A 21,486-nucleotide genomic window follows, 5' to 3' on the forward strand; every position below is an offset into this window, starting at 1 on the left:
CAGTATTTTTAAAAAGTTTTCCAAATTTTTTTTTGCATACTAGATATTAAATGGCCATCATCAACTTGGAATTCAGCCTATATTGAAATATTTCCCAATTACTAAAATTTCAAGTGCTCCTGGAAGAGCTTTTGACAGTCTTTGAGGTTTGCAGTTATATTTTCTTCTTTTTAAGATTAATTCTGTTTGAAAGATCTACATAACAGAGAAATGAGCTATAGGTGGGAGGCAGTGAAAGTGATATACAGTGCTGTCAAATGTTTGAAATTGAACAGAAGAGTTTTTTTCTCTGATCTTCCACTTAGAGCAATCTTCAATGTTATTTTTAACATAGTAGGGACTAAGAAAAATAAAAGTACCAGAGAACTTAAGTTGATGATGTCCCTGGGGAAGAAATGTGTTTATAAAACATGTACAACACAATATAGATGTAATTTAAGGAGAAATTTTTCATAGTAAAAATGTGTGTGATCTTTAATCAATTATGGCTTTGAGAAATACTCAAAGCAAGTTTTCTGTTTTTTATTTTAATATAGCTAAAATTGAAGTTAAAACTGAAAGAAATATGCTATAGGGTTTGCACTACCTGTTTATATCAGCAGGCATGAACTCCAGTATTTTGAATTATGGTAATATAATCTATTTACTGCTTGGGCCAGTGAACTCCCATGGGTATGAGTTTGAGCCTTTGTCTGCTTTGGGATTTGAAACCGTGGTGAACAAAACAAGACCAATTCTCATTTTACACATGTCCACTGGAGACCTATACCCACAAAAGTTTGATCACTGTAGATACTCCAGTGGTTTAAAAAAAAACCTTTTGCAGATACACCTTATAAGTTGCCTATAGAATATAAATTATTGTTATTAAATGGGAAAGTTTATAGATATTTGCTGTCTTTTTTTTAGGTGTGTAGTGTGTATGTGTGACTTTGAGGCAAGGCAGCTACTTAGAGTCTTACCCTGTAACCACGAGTTTCATGCCAAGTGCGTTGATAAATGGCTTAAGGTAAATAAAATCTGTGTTGGATGAAATGTCCTAGTTTGTTGTTTCATTTTTTCTTTAGTTTTCTACTGCATTTCATTGCTTGTTTCTCATTTTTAATATTTAGGCTCTGAAGTAACAAAAAAAGGCACAAGCTGAATTTATCTTCTTTTTGTTGTCTCCTTACACTATAGAAATATTCTTTTTTAGCGATTAACAATAGATATATCTTTGTAATGATAATTGGAATAGGGTCATTTTAAAAGGAATATGAGGAGAATGATCTTCACTGGTAGAAAGTGCTCCTATAAGAATCCCTCCTATCACTATGAATTTGAATTCTTGGGGCAAATAAAAAAGTATCTATTTTTATAAGCATAAGGCATGATTGAGAGAGATTTAAAAAAAAAAAAAGACTTAGCATGAAATTATGGCTTTATGCATGCTATGAGATATTATTTCAAAACAAGTTGGGGGGAAGACCTCAAAGCAGAACAGCACAATAAGTTGACAGATAGAATAGCAGTGGTACAGAAGGTGAGAAGGATAGGAATACAGTGTAGAAGATGATATATAGGAAGACATCTGTACAAGCTGTGTGATCCAGACCTACTGCTAATAAGGTATTCATTCCTTTCTTGTCTCATTTTTTTAAAAATTCTATTCAGATTTACTTTAATCTGTCTGTAGTCTGTGTTGCAATATCAAATATTCCACAGTCCTATGTGAAAGCAGCATGTCAAACATTTCCTAGATGTTCTGGTTTTGGCAGGGATAGAGTTAATTTCCTTCCTAGTAGCTGGTACAATGCTGTGTTTTGGATTTAGGATGAGAACAAAGTTGATAATGCACTGATGTTTTAGTTGTTGCTAGGTAATGCTTACACTAGCCAAGGACTTTTTAGTTTCCCATGCTCTACCGACTGAGAAGGCTGGAGGTGCACAAGAAGCTGGGAGGGGGCACAGCCAAACTGGCCAAAGGGACATTCCATACCATGTGACGTCATGCTCAGTACATAAACCGGGGAAAGATGGCCAGGGGGGCCGCTGCTCGGGGACTGGCTGGGCATCGGTCGGCGGGTGGTGAGCAATTGCATTGTGCATCACTTGCTTTGTGTAGTATTATTATTATTATTATTATCATTTTATTTCAATTATTAAACTGTTTTTATCTCAACCCACGAGTTTTTCTCACTTGTGCTCTTCCGATTCTCTCCCCCATCCCACCGGGGGTGGGGGGAGTGAGCAAGCGGCTGTGTGGTGCTCAGTTGCTGACTGAGGTTAAACCACGACACTAGAGAATTATAAATGCAATCTTATCGTACATCATTTTAAGATATATTTTAAAAATAAAAAAGTTCTCATGCTTTGCTGACAAATGTATTCCTATAGAGAATATACATTTTTGACTTGGATAAAGTCCTATGATTTCTAGGCTTCATAAAGTCAAGGAAATGACTGCCTTATGCATACAGTAGAATATCCTGTGCATAAAGTGAAGTATTTGATTTGATATAGGCAGTAGTTTTTTGGCTAATGAAGCATCATGTATAATGACAGGTTTTTAAAAAAAAAAGGAATCTGAAAACAACTTTGGGTTAGAGTACCCAATATATTCTAAAGCTTTTACAGAATCTAGGACTGGTGTAAATGTTTCCACAACACTGTTGTTTGTGGTTTTTTTTTAATAGAACTTTTTTGAATGAAATATGTGCTTGGGTTCAGAATACTGTAGGAGAACATGCCTGAGAATCAACAAGATGACTGTAAACATCTAGTTGTTCTAGCTTGAAGCCACCGAGGCGAAGGGCTCCGGAGCGGAGGATCGCGACGGGGGACCCTTCCTGAAGCGGCGAAACCGCGGCCAAACCCGCGAAAAGCAAAAGCGCAGGGAGCGAGAGGGAGCCCCAGCCCCCCCATTCCCCGAGCCGGAGGAGGGCGTTCCTGACGAGCGGCAGCTCTGACTCAGCGTGGGCGGGGACAAGAGGGACGGCGGCCAAACCCCCTCACTTACAAGAGCAGCCCCCAGGGAGCGCAAGCGGCCCGCAGCGCGGCGCGTCAGAAGGGCGTGGCGTGGCAGTTTGCACAGGCAGGGTGTGCAGGGAAGGCGAGCGGGCAAGGTACAGCCCCGCTCCCGGCTCTAGAGGCCAACTCAACTGGTAATCGTCGGCTTCCGAGAAGAGGACCGGCTATGGTTTCCACTCGGCCGAAAGCCATCGCCAGAAGGAATGTGGTGACCCAGAGAGAGCTCACACGCAAGCATACAGCTGTCCAGGTCTCTGGCTGCAGGGAGTGCCTGAGCCTGTCAGCTATATTGGAGGGCAGCAGAGACATCACCTGTGTGCGGTGTGACCAGGTGGATGATCTGCTCGGCCTGGTGGCAGAGCTGAAGGAGGAAGTGGAAAGGTTGAGGAGTATCAGGGAGTGTGAGAGGGAGATAGATTGGTGGAGCTGCACCCTACCGTCCCTGAGGCAGAGGCAGCAGATGGAGGCTCCACAAGAAGCAGAGGATCCCCTGCCTTCTTGCCACCAGGTAGAAAGAGGGGACCTAAGCGACGGGGGGGGATGGAAACGGGTCCCTGCTCGGGGTGCCAGGTGAACCCCTGCCCGGCCTCCCTCACCTTCCCGGTTGCCTTTACACAACAGATATGGGGCCCTGGAACTTGAGGGCCAGGCAAACGAGGATGTAGAAGAAGGTCCATCCAGGGGGTCGCTTAGGGTGAGGCGGTCAGCCCCACGCATTATGACTGCCGCTGCTAAGAAAAAAAGGAGGGTGATTGTCATAGGCGATTCCCTTCTGAGGGGAACAGAGGGCCCAATATGCCGACCGGACCCGTCCCACAGGGAAGTCTGCTGCCTCCCTGGGGCCCGGGTCAGAGACATCACTAGGAAGCTCCCTGGTCTGGTACGGCCTTCTGATTACTACCCGCTGCTGGTTATTCAGGCTGGCAGTGATGAGGTTGCAGAGAGAAGTCCTGCAGTGATCAAAAGGGACTTCAGGGCACTGGGGCGACTGGTTCAAGGATCGGGAGCACAGGTAGTGTTTTCCTCTATCCCTACAGTGGCAGGGAAGAATACTGAAAGGAACAGGAAAACACACCTGATCAACATGTGGCTCAGGGGCTGGTGCCATCGGAGGAATTTCAGCTTTTTTGATCATGGGGAGATTTACATGGCACCAGGCCTGCTGGTGACAGACGGAGTCCAGCTGTCTCACAAGGGAAAAAGGATCATGGCTCATGAATTGGCAGGGCTCATTGAGAGGGCTTTAAACTAGTTTCGAAGGGGGAAGGGGATAAAACCAGGCTCGCTAGAGATGAGCCGAGGGGTGGCGTGCCGATGCCGGGGGCAAAATCAATAGCCCAGCTCAAGTGCATATACACCAATGCACGCAGCATGGGCGGCAAACAGGAGGAGCTGGAAGCCATTGTGCAGCAGGAGAGATATGACTTAGTCGCCCTCACAGAAACATGGTGGGGTGACTCTCATGACTGGAGTGCTGCAATGGATGGCTACAGACTCTTCAGAAGGGACAGGCGAGGAAGGAGAGGCGGTGGGGTGGCCCTGTATGTTAGGGAGTGTTTTGATTGTATAGAGCTCAACGATTGTGATGATGATACGGTCGAGTGTTTATGGGTAAGGATGAGGGGGAAGGCCAACGAGGCAGATATCCTGCTGGGAGTCTGTTATAGACCACCCAACCAGGATGAAGGGGCGGATGAAGCGTTCTATAAGCGGCTGGCAGAAGTCTCTCAATCGCTAGCCCTTGTTCTCGTGGGGGACTTCAACTTCCCGGACGTCTGCTGGAAATACAACACGGCAGAGAGGAAGCAGTCTAGGAGGTTCCTGGAGTGTGTGGAAGACAACTTCCTGACACAGCTGGTAAGTGAGCCTACCAGGGGAGGTGCCTCGCTCGACCTGCTGTTTACAAACAGAGAAGGACTGGTGGGAGATGTGGTGGTCGGAGGCCGTCTTGGGCTTAGCGACCATGAAATGATAGAATTCTCGATTCTTGGTGAAGTAAGGAGGGGGACCAGCAAAACCGCAACCATGGACTTCCGGAGGGTGGACTTTGGCCTGTTCAGGATGCTGGTTGAGAGAGTCCCTTGGGAGACAGTCCTGAAGGGCAAAGGGGTCCAGGAAGGCTGGATGATCTTCAAGAAGGAAGTCTTAAAGGTGCAGGAGCAGGCTGTCCCTGTATGCCGTAAGAAGAATGGGCGGGGAAAACGACCGGCCTGGCTGAACGGGGAGCTCTTGCAGGGACTCAGGAAAAAAAGGAGAGTTTACCGCTTGTGGAAGAAGGGGCAGGCGACTCAAGAAGAGTACAGGGATCTTGTTAGGTCGTGCAGAGAAGAAATGAGAAAGGCAAAAGCCCAGCTAGAACGCAATCTGGCTGCTGTTGTTAAAGACAACAAAAAAAGTTTTTACAAATATATTAATGATAAGAAGAGAGCCAAGGAGAATCTCCATCCTTTATTGGATGCAGGGGGGAACATTGTCACCAAGGATGAGGAAAAGGCTGAGGTACTCAATGCCTTCTTTGCCTCAGTCTTTAACAGGCAGACCAGTTATCCTCAGGGTACTCGGCCCCCTGAGCTGGAAGACAGGGACGGCGAGCAGGATGAACCCCCCGTAATCCAAGAGGAAGCAGTCAATGACCTGCTACGCCACCTGGATGCTCACAAGTCTATGGGGCCGGATGGGATCCACCTGAGAGTGCTGAGGAAGCTGGTGGAGGTGCTCACCAAGCTGCTCTCCATCATTTATCAGCAGTCCTGGTTAACAGGGGAGGTCCTGGATGACTGGAGGTTTGCCAATGTGACGCCCATCCACAAGAAGGGCCGGAAGGAGGATCCGGGGAACTACAGGCCTGTCAGCCTGACCTCGGTGCCGGGGAAGATTATGGAGCGGTTCATCTTGAGGGCGCTCACAAGGCATGTGCGGGACAACCAGGGGATCAGGCCTAGCCAGCACGGATTCATGAAAGGCAGGTCCTGCTTGACCAACCTGATCTCCTTCTATGACCAGGTGACCCGCCTAGTGGATGAGGGAAAGGCTGTGGATGTGGTCTACCTGGACTTCAGCAAGGCCTTTGACACCGTCTCCCACAGCATTCTCCTAGAGAAGCTGGCGGCTCACGGCTTAGACAGGTGTACTCTGCGATGGGTCAAAAACTGGCTGGACGGCCGGGCCCAGAGAGTTGTGGTGAATGGAGTTCAATCCAGTTGGCGGCCGGTCACGAGCGGTGTTCCCCAGGGCTCAGTACTGGGGCCGGTCTTGTTTAATATCTTTATCGATGATCTGGATGAGGGGATCGAGTGCACCCTCAGGAAGTTTGCAGACGACACCAAGTTGGGCGGGAGTGTTGATCTGCTCGAGGGTAGGAAGGCTCTGCAGAGGGACCTGGACAGGCTGGATCGATGGGCCCAGACCAACTGTATGAGATTCAACAAGGACAAGTGCTGGGTCCTGCACTTTGGCTACAACAACCCCATGCAGCGCTACAGGCTTGGGGAAGAGTGGCTGGAAAGCTGCCCAGCAGAGAAGGACCTGGGGGTGTTGGTCGACAGCCGGCTGAACATGAGCCGGCAGTGTGCCCAGGTGGCCAAGAAGGCCAATGGCATCCTGGCCTGTATCAGAAATAGTGTGGCCAGCAGGAGTAGGAAAGTGATTGTGCCCCTGTACTCGGCACTGGTGAGGCCGCACCTCGAATACTGTGTTCAGTTTTGGACCCCTCACTACAAGAAGGACGTTGAGGTGCTGGAGCGTGTCCAGAGAAGGGCAACGAGACTGGTGAGGGGTCTGGAGAACAAGTCTTAGGAGGAGCGGCTGAGGGAACTGGGGTTGTTTAGCCTGGAGAAAAGGAGGCTGAGGGGAGACCTCATCGCTCTCTACAACTACCTGAAAGGAGGTTGTAGCGAGGTGGGTGTCGGTCTCTTCTCCCAAGTAACTAGCGATAGGACGAGAGGAAATGGCCTCAAGTTGCGCCAGGGGAGGTTTAGATTGGACGTGAGGAAAAATTTCTTTACTGAAAGAGTGGTTAAACATTGGAACAGGCTTCCCAGGGAAGTGGTTGAGTCCCCATCCCTGGAAATATTTAAAAGACGTGTAGCTGAGGCACTTAGGGACATGGTTTAGTGGGCATGGTGGTGTTGGGTTGACGGTTGGACTTGATGATCTTAGAGGTCTTTTCCAACCTCAATGATTCTATGATTCTATATTTTTTAAAGCATGTTAACATTCATAGATATTTATTTAGACTATTTTATACAGTGATTGTCAACTAACTCAAATTAACATATATTCGAGTGTCAGTACAGAATATTTTCCAGTCCCCTGCTATTCATGTCTGTGGTCTGGGGCAAGGCTGAAGCATGTTTCCACACTGGACTTGTTAAACCATATAATTGCATAAAGCTTAGTCATGTCAAGAGCAAGTGCCAGATTCTCCACTTGGGAGGAGGGGGACAAGAGGCTGGAGAGCAGCCCCGTGGAAAAAGATCTGGGGGTTTGGGTTGATGGCAAGTTGAATATGAGTCAACAGTGTGCCCTGGCAGCCAAAAGGGCCAACCGTGTCCTGGGGTGCATCAAGCACAGCATAGCTAGCCGGTCGAGGGAGGTGATTGTCCCACTCTGCACTGCACTGGTGCGGCCCCACCTCGAGTACTGTGTGCAGTTTTGGGCGCCTCAATATAAGAAGGACATCAAACTATTAGAGTGGGTCCGGAGGAGGGTGACCAAGATGGTGAAAGGTCTCGAGGGCAAGACTTATGAGGAGCGGCTGAGGTCACTTGGTTTGTTCAGCTTAGAGAAGAGAAGGCTGAGGGGTGACCTCATCGCAGTCTACAACTTCCTCAAGGGGGGCAGTGGAGGGGGAGGTGCTGATCTCCTCTCTCTGGCGACCAGCGATAGGACACAAGGAAATGGAATGAAGCTGCATCAGGGGAAGTTGAGATTGGACCTTAGGAAAAGGTTCTTCACTGAGAGGGTGGTCGGTCACTGGAACAGGCTCCCCAGGGAAGTGGTCATGGCACAAAGCCTGTCAGAGTTCAAGGAGTGTCTGGACGGCACTCTTAGTCATATGGTTTAGTTTTAGGTAGTCCTGCGAGGAACAGGGAGTTGGACTTGATGATCCTTATGGGTCCCTTCCAACTTGAGATATTCTATGAGTCTGTGTGGCATGGAGAGAAGGTAAACAAGGAACAATAGCTTGCTCCCTCTTCTGAAATGAGAACTAGGACCACTGGGTGTCATGCACCCCATGACATGGTGGATGCTGAAATTCTGTGAAGGTTGATAAGTTTCTGAAAAAAGAATTCCTCCCAGGGTTGCTGATGCAAAGACTGCATCTGGCTCAAAAAGCACTTGACCCACAGACTGCTGGAAGGTAGGGGAATGTATCAGGGAAATATCATGTATGTTCTTTCTTATGCACCTGCTGTTGGTCACTGTTCAGTTCAGAGTATTTGGTTAAATGAAGCTTTGGTTGGACTCGGTATGGCAGTTCTTATGTTACATTAAGCACTTTCAATTGGCAATCAAAGGGTAGTGAAGATAGCCCTTAGAGATCAGTAAAATGGGGAAAAAACAGTTTTGGGGCATTCTTTTTTTTTAGTAATCTGAAGTGAACTGTAGTATTTGTGAGGCAATTTTGTGCTGATGCTTCTAACCAAGCTTAGAAATTGCTGACTTTTAACACTAGTATTGGCTAAAGGATGATTGACTTTAGAAAAAACACATCAGCATAACAGTGTCAACTAGGCAAGTTTCTCTTTAATTGAAAGATTTGTGCAATCTGAGCCGAAAGGGAGTACAGTTACACTATGTCAACACAAAGTTTTAGACTGTGTTTAGGGAGTGGGGTAAAATAACTTTTGCACTTTAAATTCACATCCCATGTTGATAAACTGTGCAAGAGAACACATTATCATTGGTAAATTTTAGCAAAAACTACTATTCCGTTACAAGCTGGTGATGCAACAATAGAAGGCATCAAAGCAAACTTTGACTTGTCTACATATGAAATTTGGATTTTTGCCTGTCCTATAGTTATAAAACCCTACATAGAAACACTTTTTCAGGCAATATGAGATAGCCAGGGGAAAACCTATTTTATACTGAATTATGTGCCTATATATTAGACTACAGTGAGAAAAAAAAATCCATGTTAAATAAGGCTGAAGACTCATGAAAGAGAGGTTAAACAGTGAATGGGACAAGATTAACAAGAGAGAGATTATCCTTTTTGCTTGTCAGTCTTTTCAACTCTCAGTTTTATCATGTTTCACAATGTTTGATTGTTTGTTGATATCCTAACTCCTTGAGTCAAAGGAATACATGAGAAATCTTTTTTTTTAAAAGCAGGATTTAGTCATAGTTCCAAAGAAAAACTTGAAAACATGACCTGTATTCACCCTGAAGGCTCAGGCTATAAATCCTTTTCTTCTAAATGTGGTTCACTTCAGCTAGAAAATTTCTATTTAATATTTCCTATGATAATTTCAGTTAATTGTGCAGCTCTTATGTTACAGAAAGTTAGCTTGCCTGAAGGAGTAGCAAGTCGACGGTTGGTCTCGATCTTAGAGGTCTTTTCCAACCTCAATGATTCTATGATTCGAAGTTAAGAGAGGATACACATTGCAGCCTATGATGCATTATATGCACCTAATTCATCTTTACACCAGTTATGTTAAGATGCGAAGGGGAATTAATTTCATGAAATACACAAGAACAAGTAGTCAAACAGGGGTCCAGGGATGCTGTGCAGCCTCCATCCTGGATATTTTCAGGACCTAATGGGAGAGAGTCCTGAGTAATCTGGTCTGACCTTACAGCTGACTCTGCTTTGAGCAGGAGGCTGGACTTAGAGACCTCCTGAGGATCATTCCAACATGAATTATTTTATGAATCAGTGTATTCTCAACAAGTTTCTCACTGAAGGGCTAAACTTAAAACTTTTATGCATGTTCAGCTTTGGGGCTGTTTAGTCAGATTGTGTGTTGTGTCTGTTACTAAAAACCCTTCTCTTCCCCCCCCCCCCCCCCCGCTAATCTTTCAAGCTTTGGCCAAGCCTGCATGATAGACTTATGCTCTTCTGCTGGGATAATGGGGTAGTGAGAGCCTAAAAAGCTGTGATTCATGACAAAGAGCTAGTAAGACTAAGATGCCCTAATATAGGGCACTTTTTTCCACCTCTGTCTTGCTTCTCTAGTGATGGTGGGTTTCTCTGCCCACTGTATTTTTCTTTTGAGTTTACAAAACTTTTACGTCATTTTCACATACTCTCAAGTAACAGAAAACGGGTGCACGCTGGGTTTATCTTTTTTTTGTGTCCCTTTTGGGTACTCTTGATCACTGTGAGTGGCAGTTTCATTTTGTTTCTGGGTTGCAGACACTGTTACCTTAACAAGTGTATTTGTCAGTGCATTAAACTTTCTTTTCTTTCTGGTTTTACAGGCAAATCGTACCTGCCCAATTTGCAGAGCTGATGCTTCAGAAGTGCATCGTGATTCGGAATGACTAATCTAAGAGCACAAATCTGGTTTGGGTGTTCCTGGTCACGTGTATATATGAACTATCCATTGAACTTACCCATGTGGCTTCCAGTATTCCCTTTACACAAAAGGGTCAATGGACATTTCTTTGCACTGTGCGACTTAATTGATTATAAGGCTTATAATTAGTCTTCACAATTGTGGGATTGCTATACTAACTGTGTGATTGGAACTCCAAAGATGTTTTTTAGCTTAATTTTGTGTGTGCACTAACTTTTCCTTGTTTTTGTGTGATCATTCCGAGTGTTGCTGCAAGATTACAGTGGACATGATCTTTTAGCATGTGCTTTTATAGAAAGTGGTAGCTCCAAACAACATAGCAATCTACCTTCAGATACTGTGAGTGGGCATGAATGGGGGGGGGGTTTGAGAGGATGTGTGAAGTGCACTTGTGACTGGGTGTGTATATGTGTTTGAGAACATATATACCAGCATGTACTAAGAATGTATGTATGTAGTATTAATTATGCTGCAATGTATAATCTTATGTTATTTAAACAGTACTAGTACTGTACACTGGTTTCTTTCCTTGTGTTTCAAGTCACACACTGAATGCAGAGGGTGCTGCAATTATAGACATTTAACATTTCCTCCACGATATACTTAATGGTATAAAAAGACTTTTTTACTTGCTATTCAAACAGATGTTATGCTTCCCCTTTATTGGAGGCTTTTAAGTGTACCTCTAAAGAGTGTGTTCATTACTCAGTATGTGAGTAACCTTGGGTTTTTACACATGATAGGAAATCCAAATTTCAGTATGACAGGTTTACTGCTTATTTTATCCATATAAAGTTGCAATATTGCATAACTCGGTTAACAATATTAACACTTCCAATTGGTGACTTTAATGTTGAAGCTTTTCTGTTCTCCTTCTCAGTTCTTCTAGCTGGGTTTTATTTATGTTCAGTTGATTTCAGATTAGACTTGAGTTTTGAAGATACTGCAATTTGTGCTCCTCCTCCAAAAGGAAGCTGAAAAGGTGCTGAGGGTCATGTGCAAAGTTTCTTCACTTTGATCATTATACTTGCTAAGTATGTACTCCTTTAGTATATAAACGTTGGCTTTAATCACTTATGTTCTTTGTTTACAAGAGTTTGTATACAATTAAAATAACTTGTAAGAGGATGATTTTATTCCTGTGACTTAATGAACAAAATAAAATTTTTAATGTTTTTCAGAGAAGTAGAACTTTTGATTTTTGTGCTTCAAAAAGGGTTGGTGGTGGTCATTCACTGCTAGAATGCAGTTGTCCTATGGTGCTGCTTCTTAGCCTTCTGTATTTTCTGATAGGCTTGGCATGAAAAAATTTCCCTTATCACTGTAGAAGAGTAAATTGGTACACCATCCAGAACAAATAATGCTGTGAAATGGGAGGTAACTTTCATTTGACTGCCTTTCAAATAATATTTTTAGTTGTGCGGTTGAAAATATTGACTTCTTTAACACTTCAGACTGTTAAGAACTTAAAGATGTTTCAGTGAAATAACTGGATCTAAACATACTATAGTTAATCAAGGGATGTGATTTTTGGCATCAAAATGTTTTCTCCTAAATTTAGTGTCAATACCTTGGTTACAATAGTACAAGTGACACAACTAGCAATATTACTATAACTTGGTGCCAGTCTGAGCTTTGTTTGTTCTTTGTCATTTCTGATACTTTTGTATGCTGCTATGCTTGAGTATCAGTTATATTTTCAGATAATGTTATGTTTTCTATGCTGCTTGCCCTTCTTTGAAGGTTCTTCAAACCAATTAATTACAGCTATTGTTTTTGCTTGTTTCAGATGCTCTTGTCTTTTAGTTGCACAAATAGTACTCAAAACTTTAGTCTGTCCATACTTGTCAATAATTAAGAATGCTAAATAAAAATATAGTTATAGCAACTTCAAAATATTACAATTTCCCCTCTCCCCCAGGCACTAAAGAATGGACTCCTCACAATAACATCAAAAAAGTTAAATCACTTATAGTAAACTTTATTTTTTTAGCAAATGAAATCATGTGGTTATTTTTAAAAGTGTGTGCTGTATATGTCTTATAATACTTAAGGTCTCTAATATATCTGAAAAAAACCCAACCCTAGCTGTTTAACCATAACAAACACTACTACACTCAGTATTCACTTTGTTTGAAGCATGGAAAGAAGGCACTTGTTCTAAGCTAGATATAAATGCATAATGAACAGGGCACACTTCATGAATACCAAGAGGAAAGGAGTCTTCTTTCTGTAACTGGAGAAATCTTGATGTGTAATGTCCCTTTTTTGCCAGTAAAACACTGTGAGGAAGCTGAAGATTTAGGAGATGGAGTATCTAATTTGGTAAAATACTGAATTTAATTGTTGCACTCCTGTGGCTGATCTTTTCTGGAATGTCACTTCTGTTTGCATGGGACTCTTGCAGATGTGTGCAGATTTGCTTCCTGTGGTTAGTGTGTATAAACAGCGCACATGCATGCGTTCCGAATCAGATCAGACCAGCTACAACCAAGTCTTTTCTATTGTGGCTGTCAAAAGAGAAGGGGAAGGGGATTTACGCTCAGCTATTAACTGCCATGTGCTGTGCACATTTGTGTCTAATGTCACAGCCTGTTGTGGTGCCTGATGGTACCAGAATCCAGCAAGACACTTAAATAAATGTTCATTGCCTTCCTGCCATACTTACCCAACGGGGAAGTGGAGGGGGGCATGTTAATGGTTTACCATATTGGCACACCTGTTGGGGTTTTTTTTTTTTTAGGCTTGTTTGTTTTTTTTAGCAAGAGTTCTCAACATAACTTTGACCTGAGAGAGAGAGAGACTTAAAGGCTTACAGATATCTCCAAGGTCTCATTTTATCATTTTCTTTCCAGAAATCTTACTGTGCAAAGTAAACCTTTTTGCTGTGTATGGCTTCTGTAAAGGTTCTTGAATGTGATAACAAGATGTGTTAACAGCTAAGAAATATTTGGAATGGCATTTACCAACCTTTGTTTTACTTTTGGAAAACGCATTTTTGACTGAGTTATATTTAGACTCCTATAAATGAGCTATGTGGGTTTTGTGGTTTTGGTTTTTTTCCTTTCCTTTGGTACATTGTTACCTCATTTTGCTATTTGTTTGGTTTGTTAATGATTATCAAAGCTTATGGGTTTTGTTAGAATCATATTTTGTCAAGCATTTTCTTTAAAATCACACTTTATTGTGTCATTTAACATATTTCATTACAGATATTTATAATACATTTAAAATAATTTGCAAGCTTGATAAATTTTTAACCAAACTTGTACTTTTTTATGAGTTACTACTAATGCTTTATGAAGTAGTAAAATTAATTTTTATTTTTAATCTGTGCCCAATTTTGGAGAGAGTTGTCCAATAATAAAAATAAAGATATGATGTATACTTGCACAACTTTGGCCTGTTCCTTCTTCCTAGAAAGGGATGCAGTCCTTGCCTTGAGTACTCTCCATATTTCAGTGCTTCTTCATGCAACTCTAGATGGAAGGGTAATATGGTTGTGCATAAGCAATCCAGGAGATTTCTGGAGTGTGTTCATGACAGTTTCTTGATGCAGGTGACTGATGAGCTGACTAGGGGAAGTGCACAGTTAAAAGACAAGAGGCAATGGGCCCAAGCTGTGATGTGGGAAATTCTGATTAGATGCAAGGAATTTTTTTTCCGTGAGTGTGGTCAAGTATTGAAACATGAGCACAAAGTGGGTTTTGAGTATCTCTAAAGATGGAGATTCCACACTTAACAAGGCCCTGAGCATCCTCATCTAATGGATCTGCTTTGAGCAGGGGAGTGGACTAGGTGATCTCCAGAGATTCCCTCCAACTTAATTTTTTCTTATAGTTCCACCCCAGTAACAGAGTTGGGTTGAGGGAGGTCTGCTTTGCTAACTCTGTCAAGTAGATTTGTTTTAATTAACAGGTTTATTTATAGAGATCCTAGGAAGATGCAATTTAAAAAAAAAAAAAAATGCAGTGGCATGTCTTTAATAGTAATTTTACAATTTAACTTCTTGAACTATAACATTTTTTAAAGCCTTGTTCAGCTTTCTACAAATGTTACTTAACTGAAATGAATGATAAGGAAAGTGCCAGGGGGCAGGTGGGTTGTTTCGGAAATATAATTTGCATTGTATGTTAGGTGAAGATGTATTATGCCTTGCAGTGCCCTTGTGTGAGGTAAAAATATATCCCTGAATTAGGAGGTAAATCTGAAGTATAGAGTTTGGTTAGTTCAGGGTCACAGACAGAAACCGGTGGTAAAATAAAAAGAAGAGAGTCCATTCTGTGGGTAGGGTTTTGTTTGTTTTTTTGTTGATGGGATGATGTAAACTGAGTCTTCAGATGTAATCTGTTTAAAGGATTTCATCGACACAGTGCAGTTGATCATTTCCTGCTCCGGAAATTATTTTTGTGCTCAAAATACATAATATTTGAAGATCTAGTGGAGTTTTCCTAAAGATAATCTTTATGGGAGGATCTATTTAAATATCTTTTGGTTTTATAATCCTGGTTGATAACTAGTTTACGCTTTACACAATAAAAATTAGCTATCAACTGGAAAGTGGACAGTACTACCACTAGTACTTATATTTGTACAAGCTAAGGTGCTAGGCTGCCCAGTTTCAGTAATGACAGAGCCTCATGGGTGTTCAAGACTGACTTGATTAGAACCTGTGCCAGCACAGCTCTGAAAGCAGGACATCTTGGTGTAGATGCACTAATTGCTAGCAGGTATGTCCTGAACCTAAACTAAAATAACAAAACACCTTAAATGATTTAGCTGCTGCCTGTGTACCAGGATCCCTCACACTCCACCCTGCCGAATCCTTTCCAGCAGAAATAGACCCAGAAGTGCCTGTACTGCAAACACTGCCTTGATGTGTAGCAGCCTACATGGCTTGTGAGGTCTACTGTGTTAAGCCTAGATCACTGGCAAATCCTCAGTTTGCTTAAGAGGCTGGAACCAAATTAAGCAATACTCCTAGCAACAGAAAAACCTTTTGTGGTTGCAACACAATTCTTGTAAACTCACCCCAGGGTGGATTATGGATTATTCACCATGGAGCTACTTCCATCTGTGAAAAGTTCAACTTCTGGATCACTTAATGGCACATCTTTCAAATCGGGTCTGCTGGAATATACCTTTTCAATAACATGTAGGCAATCATGTTCTATCTCTCCCTTCTAGTCTACTGGCATTAAAGTGGCAGGATTTAAGGTTGAAGACATTTTTAAAGTGACATCGTCTTGTTCGATCAGCACCACCTGATATTGGGCTAGCCTGCTAGGAGAGATCCAGTGGTGCCCCTTTTGTTCAAGTACAGCCATCACCGCATGTGGTACAAAAACTATGATAGGCTGCCCCAAGGTTAATTTCCAGGCTGCTTTGACTAGCAGCACCACTGCAGCTACAGCTCTCAAACATGCAGGCCATCCTTGGCTTACTTCATCTAGCTGTTTGGAGAAGTAAGCTACAGGTCTTTTCCAGTCTCCCAGAGTCTGGGTCAGAACTCCTAACGCCACATGTTGCCTTTCATGCACATATAGCGTAAATGGTTTTGTCAGGTCCGGCAACCCCAAAGCGGGGGCCCTCATTAATTCACTTTTGATGGTATCGAATCCTTTCTGGCATTCTGGAGTCCATTCCAAAGTTTCCCCAGGTCCTTTGAGAGCAGCATATAATGGTTTGGCAATTTAACTGAAGTTTGGTATCCAAAGTCTGCACCACCCTGCCATTCCCAGGAATCCTTGCAGTTCTTCCTTAGACCGTGGAGGAGCTATTCGACAAATAGCTTCCTTTCGTTCCATGCCCAGTTCCCTTTTTCCCTGAGATATTTCAAATCCCAGGTAAATTACGGTTGTCTGCACAACTTGGGCCTATTTCTGGGATACTCGGTACCCAGCCAGTCCTAAGAAATTCAACAAATCAACGGTCGCAATTTTGCCTTCCTGCTCAGTCTTCGCCCCCAATACTATGTCATCTACATATTGTAACAGGGTACTGGAAGGATTCTTACCTCGCCGTTCTTCCAATTCTTTGGCAATTATGTTACCAAACAAGGTTGGGCTGTTCTTGAATCCTTGCGGTAGTACAGTCCAGCCAGAGCTGTGTCTTCCTTCCGGTGGTGGGACTCTCCCATTCAAAGGTGAAAATCTTCTGGGTCTCCTCTTCCAGGGGAATGCAGAAGGCGGCATAACACTGTAAAATACACATTGTCTTCAGGTATTGCAGACAACAAGGTATAGGGATTTGGTACAACTGGATGTACATCAACTGTGATTTTATTAATTTCTCTTAAGTCTTGTACCAATCAATGCTCTTGGGTTCGAGATTTCTTAACTGGTAAGATGGGAGTATTGTACTCCCGCAACAGTCCATACTGCATAAAAGTATTAATCAACGGTTCTAGGCCCACTCTAACCTCTAATTTCATAGGGTATTGTCTTTTTCTTACCAGTTGAGCTCCCAATTTTAATTCGATCTTTACCGGAACAGCGTTCTTGGCTCGTCCAGGTTTCTTGGAAGCCCATACCAGGGGTATTATAGCATTCAAAATTTCCTCTGAGATTCTGGTCCCTTCTTGTTTCTTTTCAGTCAATAGACACAGTTGAGCTCTCCACGCTGTCTCCTCAGGCACATGCAACTGAATGGACTTATCAGAGACTGTTAATTGCGCTTTCACTTTACACAATAGATCATGTCCCAGCAATGGGAGGGGGCATTCTGGCATATATAGAAATTCGTGAGTCAGTGTAGTGTTTCCAATTGTGCATTCCATAGGTTTTAAAAATGGCCTAAGAGCTCCCTTTCCCGTGACCCCAACAATTGGCATATACACTTTACTTAAGGGCCCTTTACAACTAGCTACTACCGAATGGGTTGCCCCGCTATCTACTAAGAAATCTATAACCTCGTTCCCCAGCTTTACGGGAACCAGGGGATGGGCTGGGGAAATCTTGATATTCTCCCCTGGTCCCTTCATTCAGTATCAGATGTCCCTAACATGATCCAATTAGCATCTGATTCTTTCCCCCCTTCTCCTGAGGAGTCAGCAAATGATTTTCCTTTCTGTGGGCATTCAGATTTCCAGTGTCCTTCCTTTCTACAATAAGCACACTGATTAGGACCCAAAGGAGTACGATTTAAGGAATTAACCCCCTGCTCCACTCCGCTCCACATTTTCCCCTATCTCTATTATTATAAACCTTGCATGCTATTTCTATCAACTGTGATACAGACATTCCTCCAGCTCCATCTACCCATTGCAGCTTCTTTCTAATGTCAGGGGCTGATTGTCTGCACATCCTCAGCCTCCCCACTGTTCCCAATGCATTTCTTTTCACGTTCTTTGCAACAATCCTTTTTCTTTCCTTTCCCATTAACACTTTCTGCCAATACATACATCCCATCAGCATCGTCCATCAACAATCTACATTGTTTTTTCTTTTTTTTTCTTTCATGATCAGGCCTCAAAACAAAAAAACAAATCGACGTACGCAATCTCATCCCATTTATCCATCCTTCTACAAAACAGCATTAACTGCAAAATAGTGTTATAATTCAATGATCCATTCTCTGGCCATTTTTCTCCATCATCCAGTTCATACATCGGCCACCATTGGGCACAATAAGCTTTTAATTTATCTTTCTTTAGGGGATCCCCTCCAAACCTTCTCCAATTTTTCAGGATGCATCCTAAGGGAGTACACAGGGGTACTTCGGTAGAGGCAGCCGCACCCATATTACCAGATTCCGACCCCCTGTCGGAACAGGATTCCTCTGAGCTCTCACTGCGGGCCTCTCTTGGCATGTCTTATGTAGAGCAAATTTGAGCCACTCAGCTTGTTACCGTAAGTTGGCAGATGAAGAACTCTCTAAGACTCAATTTGGAGTTTTAGAAAGCAGGCATTCTTTATTGCGGTGCCGGGTGCAAGGTGGAATTTCCACAAATCAAGCACACCTATGGCTATATCACCATTATATTTATACACAACAATTACAAGGTACCACACTCCCAGTTACAATGATTGGTTAGTGATTTACATACACTTATAATATCTGCTGTGTCATTCTCTTCTGTTACTATGCTTGCGCAGGGGAAGGGTCTTCACCTGGGCAAGGGTCTTCTTGACCTGTGGGTGTGTTTTTTAGTATTATAATGAGGGCAGTTCACTCCAGGTTACCTTAAAAGTAAGTTTCATTGCCAAGTTAGCTAGATATTCATTCATCTACCTTGTCAAGTTGTCAAATAAGTCATCCCATATACAATAAAGTCTAAGTGGTCTGGTCATGCTCTAGAGAATTAAGAATAAGGTTAACATGGTCCAGTGAATAACACAGCAACCCATACATAACGCTAACATAAAGATTAATCAAAATGTTCTTATAGTCGCTTATTCATTATCAGACACAAAATATAGAAAGATTCAATAAAAAAGCTTATGATAATCTTCAACAAGCTTACCAGATTCCGACCCTCTGTCAGAATAGGAATCCTTTTTAAGCTCCTGCTGTGGACCTTTCTTGGCTCATCTTATGCAGAGCAATTCCACAAAAGCGGCTACTTACCTCCATAGTCCCTTGCCTCCTTTTAAATATCTCGTATTGGCATTGCACCATTGAGTTGCCTGTCATCCGTCCACAGAGAGGAACCAGTGGATTCCCCGATCAAAAGGTCAGTGCGCGCTGGAGTCCTTCCTGGTCCCGTCTCTCATCTGGAGCAGCAGGACAATCCGGGCAAGGCTTAAAATAGCGGTCCCATCTGAGTCACCAGAAACTGTTGTCCCACAAGCGGGGTCCGGTACCCGGTGTGCAATAAGCCAATCTTACACACAGAGCCAAAATATTTATTTAGCTCATGCTTGCGCAAAGACAGGTGCTAGGTGGTAATTCCACAAAGCTAGCACACCACACAAAAGAACTACAGCCTATTTATATTGTTACATGATTAGTAAAAGCCTGCCTAAGTTCATGCTGATTGGTTAGTTGTGTTCAAATTAGCCTCGCTTGCCATGTAAATTAGCACGCATGCTCCTTGCAGGTGTGGGGGCGCAAGTCTTTCCAGTCTTGAATTGAGTTGGTGGTCGCGATCTCCCCCTGCCGCCTTTACCTTTCCCCTAGTTACCGCAGTTTCTTGCTGACTTCTTGTTTCTTTGGCAATCATCTAGCCTCCAACACCTTCTAGGGCAGGATGTTCCCCTTCTATCAGTCTTTTGGTTCTTCTTCAAGGGCATAGTCGTTGTAAGGCATGCATTGTTTATACAAGGTAATCAGGCTGGTACAATGAAGACTACAGTCTAGGTATTAACCCAAACATATGGCTACAAGCTCAAACCTCTGTCTAGAGGTGCAGACTCTGTGACAGATGAAAGTAGAGGCACCTCAATGAACAGATGCTGGTCTGCACTGGGGAGACTTCAAACAAATCCAGCTTGGATTTGATACTTTCTTTACTTTCTATTCACGTTTAAACTTGAATTATTCATTCATTAAAGAATGTTTTATACGTTTTATCCCTACATTTTTATGGAGAGATATATATATTTATTTTCTATATCTTTATATGTGTGTGTATATACTCTATATATACATATAAATATGTATATAAAGTGTATCTATGTATAATTTAATAAAATATATACTTATATGTATATATAAACATATATTTTGTAGATATGAGCACTTCCTGGTCCAAAGGAAACTGTGAGCCAATCTGGAAACTGGGTGCTCTGAAATCATGTGTGTCCTGGTTTCAGCTGGGATAGAGTTAATTTCCTTTCTAGTAGCTGGTATAGTGCTGTGCTTTGGATTTAGTATGAGAATAATGTTGATAACACAGTGATGGTTTAGTTGTTGCTAGGTAGTGCTTACACTAGTCAAGGACTTTTCAGCTTCTCATGTCCTGCGAGCGTGAAGCTGGGAGGGGCACAGCCAGGACAGCTGACCCAAACTGGCCAAAGGGATATTCCATACCATATGACATCATGCTCAGTATATAAACTGGGGGGGACTTGGCCGGGGGGGCGGCGACCGCTGCTCGGGAACTGGCTGGGCATCGGTCGGCGGGTGGTGAGCAATTGCATTGTGCATCACTTGCTTTGTATATTCTTTTATCATTACTTTTATTATTATTATTTTCCCTTCCTTTTCTGTCCTATTAAAACTGTCTTTATCTCAACCCACAAATTTTACTCTTTTTTTTTTTTCCAATTCTCTCCCCCATCCCACTGGGGAGGAGGGGGAGCGAGCGAACTGCTGTGTGGTGTTTAGCTGCCTGCCGGGACAAACCACAACAATGTGGATATATGATGTTTTCAAAAATGGGCAATCAGACAATCACAGAGCAGCATGAAAACACATGGGGTATGACGTTGTCAAAAAATGGCAGCTTCTGTGTGTGTGGTGGGCAGGGTCTTCCTTTTCTGATGTACTTCTGGGGAAACAGGAAGTGGTGGCTGGTCCTGCCAGCCAATTAGAGGGCAGTCTGTGAAATGTGGGGTATGCTATTTTACAAAATGGTGGCCTCCAGGGGCAAAAAGAGGTGGAATAAGCGGACCATGTGATTGGAAGAAGGGAAGGACTTCAGGGGCAAGTGGGACATGTGGGGTAGGGGCGGGGCTTCTGCCAGAAGTTGGGGATTGTGGTAGAGCGCGGTTGGTAGCACGTATTGCTAATAAACAAAGGTACAGATATGGAAAAAGTAAGGTTTCGATTTCCCAAGTTTGTGCTCTCACCACAAAACCTTCATGGGATCCCGAGGAATGGGATGGAAATATCTGGACTGAATCCTCGGACTCGGAAATTGAGTTTGAATTTGAGACGGATTTAAAAGGCAGGGAGGTGGTGGAAGCACGACCCCTCATACAAATGAGTGGGCAGCAGAAACAAGCGGACGGGGAAGTGCAGATCACACGTACTTAGACCACGAAAGAGTTAAGGGAATTTTTAG

The 21,486-nt window shown here is 43.0% G+C and overlaps 1 protein-coding gene across 1 annotated transcript in view; it reads left to right on the forward strand.

Moving 5' to 3' along the window:
* LOC143171863 (E3 ubiquitin-protein ligase RNF38-like) overlaps nucleotides 1-11,713 on the forward strand; it is a 207,014-nt gene extending 195,301 nt beyond the window's left edge. Inside the window, exons 11-12 of the mRNA XM_076360971.1 lie at nucleotides 910-1,009; nucleotides 10,441-11,713. Coding sequence (XP_076217086.1) covers nucleotides 910-1,009; nucleotides 10,441-10,503 — 163 coding nt within the window. The 3' untranslated portion in view covers nucleotides 10,504-11,713. The remainder of the gene's footprint in view (nucleotides 1-909; nucleotides 1,010-10,440) is intronic.
* Nucleotides 11,714-21,486: the final 9,773 nt, after the last annotated feature.

Source organism: Aptenodytes patagonicus, chromosome W (assembly GCF_965638725.1).
Source record: "Aptenodytes patagonicus chromosome W, bAptPat1.pri.cur, whole genome shotgun sequence".
Taxonomy (NCBI): Eukaryota; Metazoa; Chordata; class Aves; order Sphenisciformes; family Spheniscidae; genus Aptenodytes; species Aptenodytes patagonicus.